Genomic DNA, 14,687 nt, shown 5'->3' on the forward strand with positions numbered 1-14,687 from the left:
TCCAATGGGGCAGCGGTGGTGCTATTGACCACATCCTGACCATCTGCCCCCTATACAAACCACCCTCGGACGCCAGCCTCTTTGATGTGGGACCAGAGTTAAGGGCATGGCTACAAGATAGAGTTGGACCTCTGACGTTACACGAAAGAAGTGTATTATTCCCCAGTATGTTTCCTAATCAGCGTGTCCCTTTTTAAAATAAATTTCAAATAGTTTGTCTGTAACGTGTGTATTGTAAATCATAGTGTTAATTATTCCCAATTCTGGTGTTATAGTTTTATACTTCTTGGGGTAACTGTTCAATTATCTTTCCTCTGTTGCATCTATTCTCATCCCCAGGTCCCCTGTGTGTATGCTTGTATTGGGTACTTTTCCACGTTGATTTTGTCTTGTATCTTTATTCGGATCACCGTGGTCCTTCATGCCCCTTTCTCGTGTCCCTTTGTCGTTCTTCATAGTTGATCTGCTTTGAATCGGTTCAGGTCTCCTCTTTTCCTCCTCCCGTCCTCCTCTCCTTGTCCTCGTCTCTCGGTTCTGGTCCACCTGTGCACACACAAACACACAGATGTATTGTACACAGGGTTTCCGTTGTCCGGTAATTAGTTTTTTTTACCGGGGAAATCTGTTGAAGTCCGACATATTTAAATATCTCCGGTCATAATGTCCTGTAAAAATAATTCCCTCGTGACCTGTGGTTTGCTGATGAGAATGGCGGGGCAGGAGCTTGTTGCTGGATTAGCGAGAAGCATGCAACTGCAGAGCCGCAGAGCTCACAGTGCAATACTCCAATTCAGCCATTGGCAATTCAGCCATTGGGTGGGTGGCGCTGCTGAGCGGTCCCCAGACCGGACCTGATAGCGCCGCTGGCTCTGTGGCTCTGCAGTTGCATACTATTGGGATTCGTTTTTATCGCTTCGTTGGGAGGTGGAGATTGTCATTGGTTTCAGCGATCACGCAACGTTGAACCCCACGATAATGTTGCCGTCTCTCTCTGCCAAATTTCTCAGTTCTTCGCTTGATATAATTAATACAAATGTCCAATATAACGGAATTCTTTAGCTCATAAAAATGTGATAACAGACTGCTGTGTAATGTCTGGCCGACTGCCCACAGACACCTATTTGATTTCAAGTCAGCAGCAGCACGGAGTCTCGAGGGACTTATTTTATTTAGAATATATTAATGACTGTATACGCAAAAGTAGCCTAGTTTTAAGTTAAAATATTATAAATCTACATGCCTCGAGGATGTCATTCTTTATATAGCCTGCCTATCAATTGTTTTTAAGCTCAATAAACTGACCGGAATTTCTCACATTTGTCCGGGAGATTGAAATCTTCCAGGACACGGAGACCGGCCCCAATATTTTCTAACGGAAACCTTGATTGTACACGTTCTAAATGAATCATTCCAGCAAAGTAGGCTTCTATTATTCGAATTACTTGTTTTATTGGGTATCATAGTAGCACGTCCTACTGTAGAACATGACATATTAGCATGACATCTGATTTCTTCATGCCAATATTAAACGACTGCGCAATTGGCTTTTTTTTTTTTTTTTTTTTGTTTACTTACATTTCTATCCACATTTACAGACATACAAGACTTAGACAATACCTACAATAACATCAATAACACAACAGTATACAAACATGGGCCTAGGGCTGGGCGATATGACCAAAAACGTTATCGCGATAAAATTATAAAATTATTTTCATATAATTCGATATCGATAATTATCGTCGATATAATGTCTGTCAAGTTTAATTAACTTCTTATGCTGCTGCGAATGTCTCGAGTCGAGTTGATGTCGTCATCAGTCTGCGCACGTTAGCAGTTAGCCGACAAGCGGAATATCTCATGACAATGTAATAAATATGACACTAAAATACTCTCTTCCGCCACAATATATTGAAACGACGTCCACTGTATAGCCCACACTACTATAAACGTGGCCTCAGAATTCACGCCACACACATACTCTGCACGTAAATATATAAAACATCGCCGTGCAAGCTAATTAGCCTAGCAAGCCTTGTTGTTGAGTGAATGTCTCGAGTCGAGTTGATGTCGTCATCAGTCCGCGCACGTTAGCAGTTAGCCGACAAGCGGAATATCTCATGACAATAGGCCTGCCACGATAACAAATTTTGCTGGGCGATTAATTGCCCCCGAAAATATCACGATAAGCGATATTATTGCGACCGGTTAGAGAATTTTTTTTTGAGAAATTTATTTCCCAAAACTTTTATTTTGAAGCCCACCGCTCCGTCTTTTCCGGTGTTTTAGACTTTTATTTTGAAGCCCACCGACCGGACCGGAAGTATTGTTGTTATTATCCTAGCTTGCTGATGCTGCTGGTGGACTGGGGCCAGCTAACGTTAGCTTGCTGATGCTACTACTACTTCGACATGCTGCTAATGGGCTGGGGCCAGCTAACGTTAGCTTGCTGATGCTGCTGGTAGATCGACATGCTGCTAGTGGACTGGGGCCAGCTAACGTTAGCTTGCTGATGCTGCTGGTAGATCGACATGCTGCTAGTGGACTGGGGCCAGCTAACGTTAGCTTGCTGATGCTACTAGTAGATCGACATGAGCTAATGATAAAACAAATGTTGAGATTGTTGGTGAACAACTAACTTTAAGTTAGTTTTAACGTTAGCTACTAACGTTAAAACGCTAACGTTACACTACAAATAACGCTACTTGGTTAAAAGGAGCAACACTATTGAGAAATGTAGTTAAGCTATGTGGTGTTGCCCCACGGAGCTCCTGTGCTGTGCTCTCTGCTCTGTAGTAAAGCCAGCGGCCCGCCTCCCAACACGGACAGTGACTGACAATGGGCACTGGTTCCGCCTCATTAAAACAAACGCGCAAATAGCAATTAATCGCGCCCGTCAAAATCATTGCATTAATTTTAATTATTGCGGCAATTAATCGATTTATTGCTTATCGCGGCAGGCCTACATGACAATGTAATAAATATGACACTAAAATACTCTCTTCCGCCACAATATATTGAAACAACGTCCACTGTATAGCCCACACTACTATAAACGTGGCCTCAGAATTCACGCCACACACATACTCTGCACGTAAATATATAAAACATCGCCGTGCAAGCTAATTAGCCTAGCAAGCCATGTTGTTGAGTGAGTCCTACCCCTGGGTCTCCTTCCGGGTCTCCTTCGCTCTCGGCCATCTCCTTCACCGATTGGTTGTTAGTGCGTGCTCATATCCAAGCTTGGAAAATCGATATATCGAAACTTTGCGACCACGTTTCATGTTTATTTCGAGGAAATAATTCATCGCGATAGTTATCGTTATCGTTTTATCGCCCAGCCCTACATGGGCCCCTTGAATTAATATGGCTACGTTCAGCCGCCCAGACCCCCATAAGAGGGGCCGCCCCCTCCCGCCATTCACCCCTAGAAATAGGGCTCCCCATATCCCAGGTCCCTCCCACGCGCGTCTATACTTTCCACAAGCAAATTGTCCTTCCGTGTTCCCGTTTTGCGCTCTGATTGGCTGCGCTCCTACGCTATTACGCCCCCCTTATCTATGCCAGTTATCTACGTAAGTAGAGAGTCGGCATTACACTCAACCGATTCATTCAACACAATACACCATCCAACCAGAGTGGGAGCGCACACACAAAAGCACACACGCATGATATCCGATTTATTAATGCCAAATAATGGACGACGACCGCAATTGGCACTTGAAAAGTGTAAATGATGGATTAGTCAGTAACAATTCATGACAGCTTGTATAGCTCAACTGGTTAGTGCCCTGCCTGTGAACCATATGGTCCCCGGTTCGAATCTCTTGCTTACTTTCCCCCCCCCGTAACGTTAAATAATCTATCCACTCTGGTGTCCCAAAAAGGACAATAACACCACATTATGCATACTGCACCTTAAGTGAATACTGTGATACTGTGAATACTGTATATTTCAGTTGGTTAGATAGTCAATTCTATTGACTTATTTGTTTACACTGCTTGTGTTGTTTTCACTACCTGTGTACCCCCCCCCCCATGCTGCTATGATGCCTGAATTACCCCAAGGGGATCAATAAAGGAATATCTTATCTTATCAACCAGAGTGGATAAATTAACGTTACAGACAAAAAAGAAGTATCCAAGAGATTCGAACCGGGGACCATATGGTCCACAGGCAGGGGACTAACCAGTTGAGCTATACAAGCTAAACAAGCTATACAAGCAATTGTTACTAACTAATCCATCATTTACACTTTTCAAGTGCCAATTGCGGTCGTCATCCATTATTTGGCATTAATAAATCAGATATCATGCGTGTGTGCTTTTGTGTGTGCGCTCTCGCGCTGACTCGTTAAGCCTTCCCCTACGCATATTCATTTCTGGAGCATTTCTTTATCCACTCTGGCCTGATGGTGTATTGTACTCGCAAATCGCTTCCTGTTGAATGAATCGGTTGAGTGCAATGGCGACTCTCTACTTACGAGGGGGGGCGTAATAGCGTAGGAGCGTGGCCAATCAGAGCGCAAAACGGGAACGCGGAAGGACAAGTTGCTTGTGGAAAGTATAGACGCGTCCCACGCGGGGCCGAGCACTCAGCGACAGCGACACGGGTCCCTTGAATTTAATTGGGCCAGGCTCAGTAGAGGAGCGAGGGGTGGTAATCCCCCCCACCAAGCCAAGCCCGCTACCTCCGATGTCACCAAGCACCCCACCCCACGCACAACGACCCCACAACATTCAAGACCCCCCTCTCCCGGGCCAAACCGCGGAAACGATGGCGCCCCTCCCCCGACATTCCCCCCCCCTGAGTTAAGCCCATAGAACTCCCCCATATCCCCCAATAAACTCTGTTACTTGAAATATTTTCACTGTGCTCCTAAATATTTTTGGGTGCTCCTAAATTTCTTTGTGTGCTCCTAAATTTTTTCATTTAGGAGCAGATGTGCTCCTTGGGAAAAAGGTTAGCGTAGAGCCCTGAATGGTGTTAGAGGATCTTAGTTGTATCCCTCTGTTCCCCGTTGGAAGGGTGAGGAGTAATGGCTCTCCTAGTGAGAGGGCTCCCCCTAGTGGCAAAGTGCGCACTATTTAAGTCCAACATTCGTTCTGTGGACGGCCTCAGAGCTCCCGGTCAATGTTCTGAATCCGTCTTTCTTATGCTCATGTTCATTTGTATTGTGTGTCACGTATAATCCTGTAGTTCCTTCATACCAGTCCAGCAGGCAGGCCAAGGTACGGTGGAGCGTCCTACTCAGGACGGGCGGTCATACCGGCCGTCGAAAACCGCGGCCTACCAGTGCTCCAACTCAATGTCGAGGGCCTCACCAGCGCCAAACTCGAGATTGTACGTCACCTGGCTGATTCCAATGGGGCAGCGGTGGTGCTATTGACCACATCCTGACCATCTGCCCCCTATACAAACCACCCTCGGAAGCCAGCCTCTTTGATGTGGGACCAGAGTTAAGGGCATGGCTACAAGATAGAGTTGGACCTCTGACGTTACATGAAAGAAGTGTATTATTCCCCAATATGTTTCCTAATCAGCGTGTCCCTTTTTAAAATAAATTTCAAATAGTTTGTCTGTAACGTGTGTATTGTAAATCATAGTGTTAATTATTCCCAATTCTGGTGTTATAGTTTTATACTTCTTGGGGTAACTGTTCAATTATCTTTCCTCTGTTGCATCTATTCTCATCCCCAGGTCCCCTGTGTGTATGCTTGTATTGGGTACTTTTCCACGTTGATTTTGTCTTGTATCTTTATTCGGATCACCGTGGTCCTTCATGCCCCTTTCTCGTGTCCCTTTGTCGTTCTTCATAGTTGATCTGCTTTGAATCGGTTCAGGTCCCCTCTTTTCCTCCTCCCGTCCTCCTCTCCTTGTCCTCGTCTCTCGGTTCTGGTCCACCTGTGCACACACAAACACACAGATGTATTGTACACAGGGTTTCCGTTGTCCGGTAATTACAGTTTTTTTTACCGGGGAAATCTGTTGAAGTCCGACATATTTAAATATCTCCGGTCATAATGTCCTGTGAAAATAATTCCCTCGTGACCTGTGGTTTGCTGATGAGAATGGCGGGGCGGGAGCTTGTTGCTGGATTAGCGAGAAGCATGCAACTGCAGAGCCGCAGAGCTCACAGTGCAATACTCCAATTCAGCCATTGGCAATTCAGCCATTGGGTGGGTGGCGCTGCTGAGCGGTCCCCAGACCGGACCTGATAGCGCCGCTGGCTCTGTGGCTCTGCAGTTGCATACTATTGGGATTCGTTTTTATCGCTTCGTTGGGAGGTGGAGATTGTCATTGGTTTCAGCGATCACGCAACGTTGAACCCCACGATAATGTTGCCGTCTCTCTCTGCCAAATTTCTCAGTTCTTCGCTTGATATAATTAATACAAATGTCCAATATAACGGAATTCTTTAGCTCATAAAAATGTGATAACAGACTGCTGTGTAATGTCTGGCCGACTGCCCACAGACACCTATTTGATTTCAAGTCAGCAGCAGCACGGAGTCTCGAGGGACTTATTTTATTTAGAATATATTAATGACTGTATACGCAAAAGTAGCCTAGTTTTAAGTTAAAATATTATAAATCTACATGCCTTGAGGATGTCATTCTTTATATAGCCTGCCTATCAATTGTTTTTAAGCTCAATAAACTGACTGGAATTTCTCACATTTGTCCGGGAGATTGAAATCTTCCAGGACACGGAGACCGGCCCCAATATTTTCTAACGGAAACCTTGATTGTACACGTTCTAAATTAATCATTCCAGCAAAGTAGGCTTCTATTATTCGAATTACTTGTTTTATTGGGTATCATAGTAGCACGTCCTACTGTAGAACATGACATATTAGCATGACATCTGATTTCTTCATGCCAATATTAAACGACTGCGCAATTGGCTTTTTTCTTTTTTACTTACATTTCTATCCACATTTACAGACATACAACACTTAGACAATACCTACAATAACATCAATAACACAACAGTATACAAACATGGGCCTAGGGATGGGCGATATGACCAAAAACGTTATCGCGATAAAATTATAAAATTATTTTCATATAATTCGATATCGATAATTATCGTCGATATAATGTCTGTCAAGTTTAATAATAACTTCTTATGCTGCTGCGAATGTCTCGAGTCGAGTTGATGTCGTCATCAGTCCGCGCACGTTAGCAGTTAGCCGACAAGCGGAATATCTCATGACAATGTAATAAATATGACACTAAAATACTCTCTTCCGCCACAATATATTGAAACGACGTCCACTGTATAGCCCACACTACTATAAACGTGACCTCAGAATTCACGCCACACACATACTCTGCACGTAAATATATAAAACATCGCCGTGCAAGCTAATTAGCCTAGCAAGCCTTGTTGTTGAGTGAATGTCTCGAGTCGAGTTGATGTCGTCATCAGTCCGCGCACGTTAGCCGACAAGCGGAATATCTCATGACAATGTAATAAATATGACACTAAAATACTCTCTTCCGCCACAATATATTGAAACGACGTCCACTGTATAGTCCACACTACTATAAACGTGGCCTCAGAATTCACACCACACACATACTCTGCACGTAAATATATAAAACATCGCCGTGCAAGCTAATTAGCCTAGCCAGCCTGTTGCTTCTAAGCGGTGTATTCCATGACAATGTGCTAAATATGACACTAAAATACTCTCTTCCGCCACAATATATTGAAACGACGTCCACTGTATAGCCCACACTACTATAAACGTGGCCTCAGAATTCACGCCACACACATACTCTGCACGTAAATATATAAAACATCGCCGTGCAAGCTAATTAGCCTAGCAAGCCATGTTGTTGAGTGAGTCCTACCCCTGGGTCTCCTTCCGGGTCTCCTTCGCTCTCGGCCATCTCCTTCACCGATTGGTTGTTAGTGCGTGCTCATATCCAAGCTTGGAAAATCGATATATCGAAACTTTGCGACCACGTTTCATGTTTATTTCGAGGAAATAATTCATCGCGATAGTTATCGTTATCGTTTTATCGCCCAGCCCTACATGGGCCCCTTGAATTAATATGGCTACGTTCAGCCGCCCAGACCCCCATAAGAGGGGCCGCCCCCTCCCGCCATTCACCCCTAGAAATAGGGCTCCCCATATCCCAGGTCCCTCCCACGCGCGTCTATACTTTCCACAAGCAAATTGTCCTTCCGTGTTCCCGTTTTGCGCTCTGATTGGCTGCGCTCCTACGCTATTACGCCCCCCTTATCTATGCCAGTTATCTACGTAAGTAGAGAGTCGGCATTACACTCAACCGATTCATTCAACACAATACACCATCCAACCAGAGTGGGAGCGCACACACAAAAGCACACACGCATGATATCCGATTTATTAATGCCAAATAATGGACGACGACCGCAATTGGCACTTGAAAAGTGTAAATGATGGATTAGTCAGTAACAATTCATGACAGCTTGTATAGCTCAACTGGTTAGTGCCCTGCCTGTGAACCATATGGTCCCCGGTTCGAATCTCTTGCTTACTTTCCCCCCCCCGTAACGTTAAATAATCTATCCACTCTGGTGTCCCAAAAAGGACAATAACACCACATTATGCATACTGCACCTTAAGTGAATACTGTGATACTGTGAATACTGTATATTTCAGTTGGTTAGATAGTCAATTCTATTGACTTATTTGTTTACACTGCTTGTGTTGTTTTCACTACCTGTGTACCCCCCCCCCCCCATGCTGCTATGATGCCTGAATTACCCCAAGGGGATCAATAAAGGAATATCTTATCTTATCAACCAGAGTGGATAAATTAACGTTACAGACAAAAAAGAAGTATCCAAGAGATTCGAACCGGGGACCATATGGTCCACAGGCAGGGGACTAACCAGTTGAGCTATACAAGCTAAACAAGCTATACAAGCAATTGTTACTAACTAATCCATCATTTACACTTTTCAAGTGCCAATTGCGGTCGTCATCCATTATTTGGCATTAATAAATCAGATATCATGCGTGTGTGCTTTTGTGTGTGCGCTCTCGCGCTGACTCGTTAAGCCTTCCCCTACGCATATTCATTTCTGGAGCATTTCTTTATCCACTCTGGCCTGATGGTGTATTGTACTCGCAAATCGCTTCCTGTTGAATGAATCGGTTGAGTGCAATGGCGACTCTCTACTTACGAGGGGGGGCGTAATAGCGTAGGAGCGTGGCCAATCAGAGCGCAAAACGGGAACGCGGAAGGACAAGTTGCTTGTGGAAAGTATAGACGCGTCCCACGCGGGGCCGAGCACTCAGCGACACGGGTCCCTTGAATTTAATTGGGCCAGGCTCAGTAGAGGAGCGAGGTGTGGTAATCCCCCCCACCAAGCCAAGCCCGCTACCTCCGATGTCACCAAGCACCCCACCCCACGCACAACGACCCCACAACATTCAAGACCCCCCTCTCCCGGGCCAAACCGCGGAAACGATGGCCGCCCTCCCGCGACATTCCCCCCCCTGAGTGAAGCCCATAGAACTCCCCCATATCCCCCAATAAACTCTGTTACTTGAAATATTTTCACTGTGCTCCTAAATTTCTTTGTGTGCTCCTAAATTTTTTCATTTAGGAGCAGATGTGCTCCTTGGGAAAAAGGTTAGCGTAGAGCCCTGAATGGTGTTAGAGGATCTTAGTTGTATCCCTCTGTTCCCCGTTGGAAGGGTGAGGAGTAATGGCTCTCCTAGTGAGAGGGCTCCCCCTAGTGGCAAAGTGCGCACTATTTAAGTCCAACATTCGTTCTGTGGACGGCCTCAGAGCTCCCGGTCAATGTTCTGAATCCGTCTTTCTTATGCTCATGTTCATTTGTATTGTGTGTCACGTATAATCCTGTAGTTCCTTCATACCAGTCCAGCAGGCAGGCCAAGGTACGGTGGAGCGTCCTACTCGGGACGGGCGGTCATACCGGCCGTCGAAAACCGCGGCCTACCAGTGCTCCAACTCAATGTTGAGGGCCTCACCAGCGCCAAACTCGAGATCGTACGTGTGACGGATACGTCTGTGCACCGCACCCGCACATGTTAACCGTATTGTTTGTACACGTTTACATTCGTGATACACATACACAATTTCTATTTCACATAATGACACACGACACAGACTTGCGTACTGATATCATATCCATTCTTTATTATTTGACTTACATGGTTAAGTGCATGCATGTTGTTCATTGTTTGTTTTCTACAACTCTGCAGCCAGCCATCCCCACTCTGGGCAAACAGAGCAGCTGTGACTGATCGGTCCTAAATGGCCGGATGGGGGGGGTGGACCAAACCATGTTGCGGGAGATGCCGGGGGGGGGTTTATTGTATTGTAATTTAGTTTCCTTATATGTATTTCCTTATTAATTAATATTATTAGTTGTGCAGTTTGGTAGTTGTGTTGTGTGTTGTGTGTTTATTGTTTGTTAGATTCATTAGAAGTGTAAGATATTATTTAGTAAAATATTCATTATCAATTAGCCCACTTAGATTAGATGTATCTGGCCAGGGCCTATATATAGTTTTGAGTTCTTAGTTGTCATTGTCTTCCGTTCTGTTCAGGTCTGGTTTTGTCCTGCTGTATTATTTGGACCATTTATGTTATATTTAAATTATGTTTTTGCATGGGTAAATAAAACCCTTATTCTTTGGCTATTTTTGAAATGGGTAAAATAAAACCCTTATTTTTTGGCAAAACCACTGTGTCCTCCTTGTCTGGCTGCTTGGTCCCTTACAAATGGTGACAGCGGTGGGATCAGCATGCCGAGGACGGTGTTTTTTTTTTGGAATTACTATTTTTATTTTTTTTCTCCCTTGCTTCCCTGAAGAAAATGCCACGAGGAAGGGGAAGGGGGAACCCCGGGCAGCGGTCGGCTGTACCAGAAGACTATGTGGAAAACGACGATGGGGAAGAACCTGGAGCAACTGGAGGGGCCGGTGAGCCACCTGGAGGTGTCAGTGGAGAACCCATCCTAACAGACCTATCCAACATCCTCCGAGCCTTTATGGGCCAGCAACAGGTCAGGGAGACCCGAATGGAGGAAGAAGCGGCAAGGCAAGGGCAGTGGGTTAAAGACATCCAGTACCAGTTCTCTCTACTTCAGTTGGAAGTCACAGCACGTACCTTCCCAGCCACGTTACCACCCCCAGAGGACTCACCTACAGGCGTGGAACCACAGCGTGACTCCTCACAGGCAGAGTTACTGTTTGGAGCCAGCCAACACATCCAGGAACCCAGACTGGAAAAATTGACTGATTCAGATGATATTGAACATTTTCTAGTAACTTTTGAGCGCATTGCAGGTGCCTGTAGGTGGCATAAAGCAGATTGGACCTTTCGACTGGTTCCTCTACTCACTGGTAAGGCCAGGAGTGCCTATGTAAACATGGATGCTGATGACTCACTTGATTATGACCAAGTCAAAACAGCCATTCTCCAGAAGTATGATATTAACCCAGAAACATACAGACAGAGGTTTCGATCATGGGAGGTGCAGTCCAACGAGACCCCTAAAGAGCTTTATCTAAGGCTAAAAGAACTGTATGACAAATGGGTCCAGCCTAAAGGCAAGACTGTGAAGGACATTGGAGAAACCATGATATTGGAACAGTTTCTGAGAATGTTGTCCCCTGAGCTACAGGTGTGGATCCGGGAACATGACCCTGGCACGGCAGCAGAAGCAGCTCGTCTGGCTGACATCTTTGTGGCCGCCAGACGGAATAACCAACCATGGACCAATGCTGCATGGAAGGTAGCCAAGGAGCCGTGGCGACCGGGTTCATTCCCGCAGGCCACTCGCCAAGCATCCACCGATGTGGGTAAGTTTCCCCAAAGGGGAAACCCGCCAATGACTGTCAGATACTCCAGCCCAAAAGTGCCTGTTTGTTATCTGTGTGGTCAGGAGGGGCATACCAAGCCCATGTGCCCTAAAAACCCTGTCAAGCTGACCCAGTTATGCTATGCTCCACGATACAGGACTGAGCCCGAGTGGAAGTATGAGCAGCCCACAAGGGAGATCACAGTGGAAATCAATGGCCAGGAGCTCAGGGCATTGATTGACACGGGTAGTGCACAAACTCTGGTTCATCAGCAGTATGTACCACTCCATCAAGTGCGCACCTCAGAAACAGTTCCCATATGTTGTGTGCACGGGGATGAAAAGGCATACCCCACTGCTGATCTGTATATTAAGGTACAGGGACAAGCTTACCTGCTCACTGTTGGCATTTCAAATAACCTACCCTTTCCTGTCATATTAGGAAACGACTTGCCGGTGCTGTTTGATTTGCTGCAGTCCCGTCAGACCTGCAATGCTGCCCTCACCCGAGCTCAGGCTAAGTAGACGACCGAACCTGATCAGACACTTGCTGTGCTGCCATTCTATGATGTAGAGGTGGGGGCAGAACCAGGTAAACCACGGAAACCCCACAAGCAAAGGAGAGGTGAGAAGTTTCAAGGTACTGTTGTCCATCCCCAAGGTGAACCAAACCCAGAGCTTCCCCTAGGCTTTAGAATACCGACCAACATTATTGACATGCAACAAGCAGACCCCAGCCTAGTTGGCTGTTTATCCAAGGCTAAAGGGAGAGGGAAAGTTGAGGCTGGACTTGAGAGTGGCCCTGATAACTACTTTTTACAGCGAGGTATCCTTTATCGCCAGACTAAGTCCACTGAGCAGATGGTGGTTCCAAAAGCAACCCGGGAAGTAATACTTGATCTGGGACATTCCATTCCCTGGGCTGGCCACCTAGGAAAGCATAGAACCACTGCTCGCATACAGAGAAATTTTTTTTGGCCTGGCCTACGTAGAGATGTCGCTGCTTACTGTCGGAGCTGCCCTCAATGCCAGTTGACCGCAAAGCGGGACTATGCCAAAGCACCTCTCCAGCCATTACCAGTTATAGGCACTCCATTCGAACGACTAGGTATGGATGTGGTCGGTCCACTAGAAAAGAGCAAGTCTGGTAACCGGTTTCTGCTAGTCATTACAGATTATGCCACAAAATATCCTGAAGTGTTCCCCCTCAAGTCAGTCAAAGCCAAGACTGTTGCATTCTGTCTGGTGCAGTTCTTCTCCAGGGTAGGGTTCCCCCATGAAATACTGACGGACCAGGGCACAAATTTCATGTCCAAGCTCCTGAAGGATGTATACCAGCTGTTGGGCATCAGAAGCTTAAGAACAACACCATATCATCCACAGACCGATGGTCTAACCGAGCGTTTCAATCAGACCTTAAAACAGATGCTCCGCAAGTTTGTCAGTGACTCTGGTTCTGATTGGGACCAGTGGCTCCCATATCTGATGTTTGCTTACAGAGAAGTACCACAGGCCTCTACCAGCTATTCACCTTTTGAGTTGATGTATGGATATGAGGTAAGGGGGCCTCTTTCACTCCTGAAGGATGTCTGGCAGAGGGACCAGGAGGTAAACGAACCCTGTGATGTTGTCTCTTATGTGATTCAGATGCGGGAGAAGCTGACAAGGATGTCTGCTCTGGCCCAGGAGAGTATGGTGGTGGCCCAGCGACGGCAAAAGACCTTGTATGATCGGTCTGCCGGGGAGAGGAGCTTTGAAACAGGCCAGGAAGTGCTGGTCATGCTACCTACTGAGGAAAGCAAGCTGCTGGCAAAATGACAAGGGCCCTTCAAGGTAATCAAGAAACTTGGTTCCACCACTTACCAAATCTCCACCCCAGGTCGTGGCCGTTCTACCAAGAACCTACATGTCAACCTACTGAGAGAGTGGGTCCCCCGACCAAAGCCACCAGACAGTCTACCAGTGCTGCTGATCCGGAGGGTAGAGGAGGATGATGCTGGAGAGCAGTACTTACCGGAGCCTACCTCGCCTGTCCTGGATCTACACCATCTGTCGCCAGAACGACAGGCTCAGGTACAAGCTGTATGTGATCCAGCGGTGGTCCAGGAGAACCCTGGCCGTACACAGGTAGTAGAACATGAGATTGTGCTGAAGGACAATGCTGCTGTTAAACGCATGAGTTATCGCATTCCTGAACGCTTGCTAGAGTCCCTCAAGAAGGAGATTGACCTCATGCTGTCCCTTGGCATCATCGAGCAGTCCCGAAGTGAGTGGTGCAATCCCATTGTTCTTGTTCCAAAGAAGGATGCATCGATCAGGTTCTGTATTGACTTTCGTTATTTGAATTCAGTGTCAAAATTTGATTCCTACCCAACACCCCGTATCGATGACCTGATTGACCGTCTGGGTCAAGCCAAATATTTGACTACCATTGATCTATGTAAAGGATATTGGCAGGTTCCCCTTTCCCACAAGTCCCGTGAGCTTACTGCTTTCCGGACACAGTGGGGCCTGTTCCACTTTACAGTGATGCCCTTTGGATTGCATGGTGCGCCGGCCACCTTCCAGCGGCTCATGGATGGGGTCATCAGTGGATTGTCAGAGTTTGCCTCAGCCTATCTGGATGACATTGTTGTTTATAGCAACACCTGGACAGATCACATTGGACACCTAAAGAGGGTCTTTCAGTGTCTCAAGGAGGCTGGCCTCACCATCAACCCCTCCAAATGTGCATTCGCCAGAGTCGAGACTGAGTACCTGGGATATGTCATCGGGAACGGGGTCTGCCGGCCTCAGGTCCACAAGGTCCAAGCCATTCAGCAGTGTCCCCTGCCACAAACCAGGAAGC

At 46.4% G+C, this 14,687-nt stretch overlaps 1 protein-coding gene across 1 annotated transcript in view; it reads right to left on the reverse strand.

Moving 5' to 3' along the window:
* LOC311233285 (uncharacterized protein) overlaps window positions 1-14,687 on the reverse strand; it is a 65,775-nt gene that overhangs the window by 11,456 nt on the left and 39,632 nt on the right. The window contains exons 5-6 of the mRNA XM_084320228.1: window positions 5,732-5,905; window positions 370-543 (exon numbers count right to left, since the gene is read on the reverse strand). Of these exons, the coding sequence (XP_084176354.1) occupies window positions 370-543; window positions 5,732-5,905 (348 nt within the window). The remainder of the gene's footprint in view (window positions 1-369; window positions 544-5,731; window positions 5,906-14,687) is intronic.

This window comes from Notolepis coatsorum, assembly GCF_963971535.1.
Source record: "Notolepis coatsorum genome assembly, chromosome: 8".
NCBI classification, from domain to species: domain Eukaryota; kingdom Metazoa; phylum Chordata; class Actinopteri; order Aulopiformes; family Paralepididae; genus Notolepis; species Notolepis coatsorum.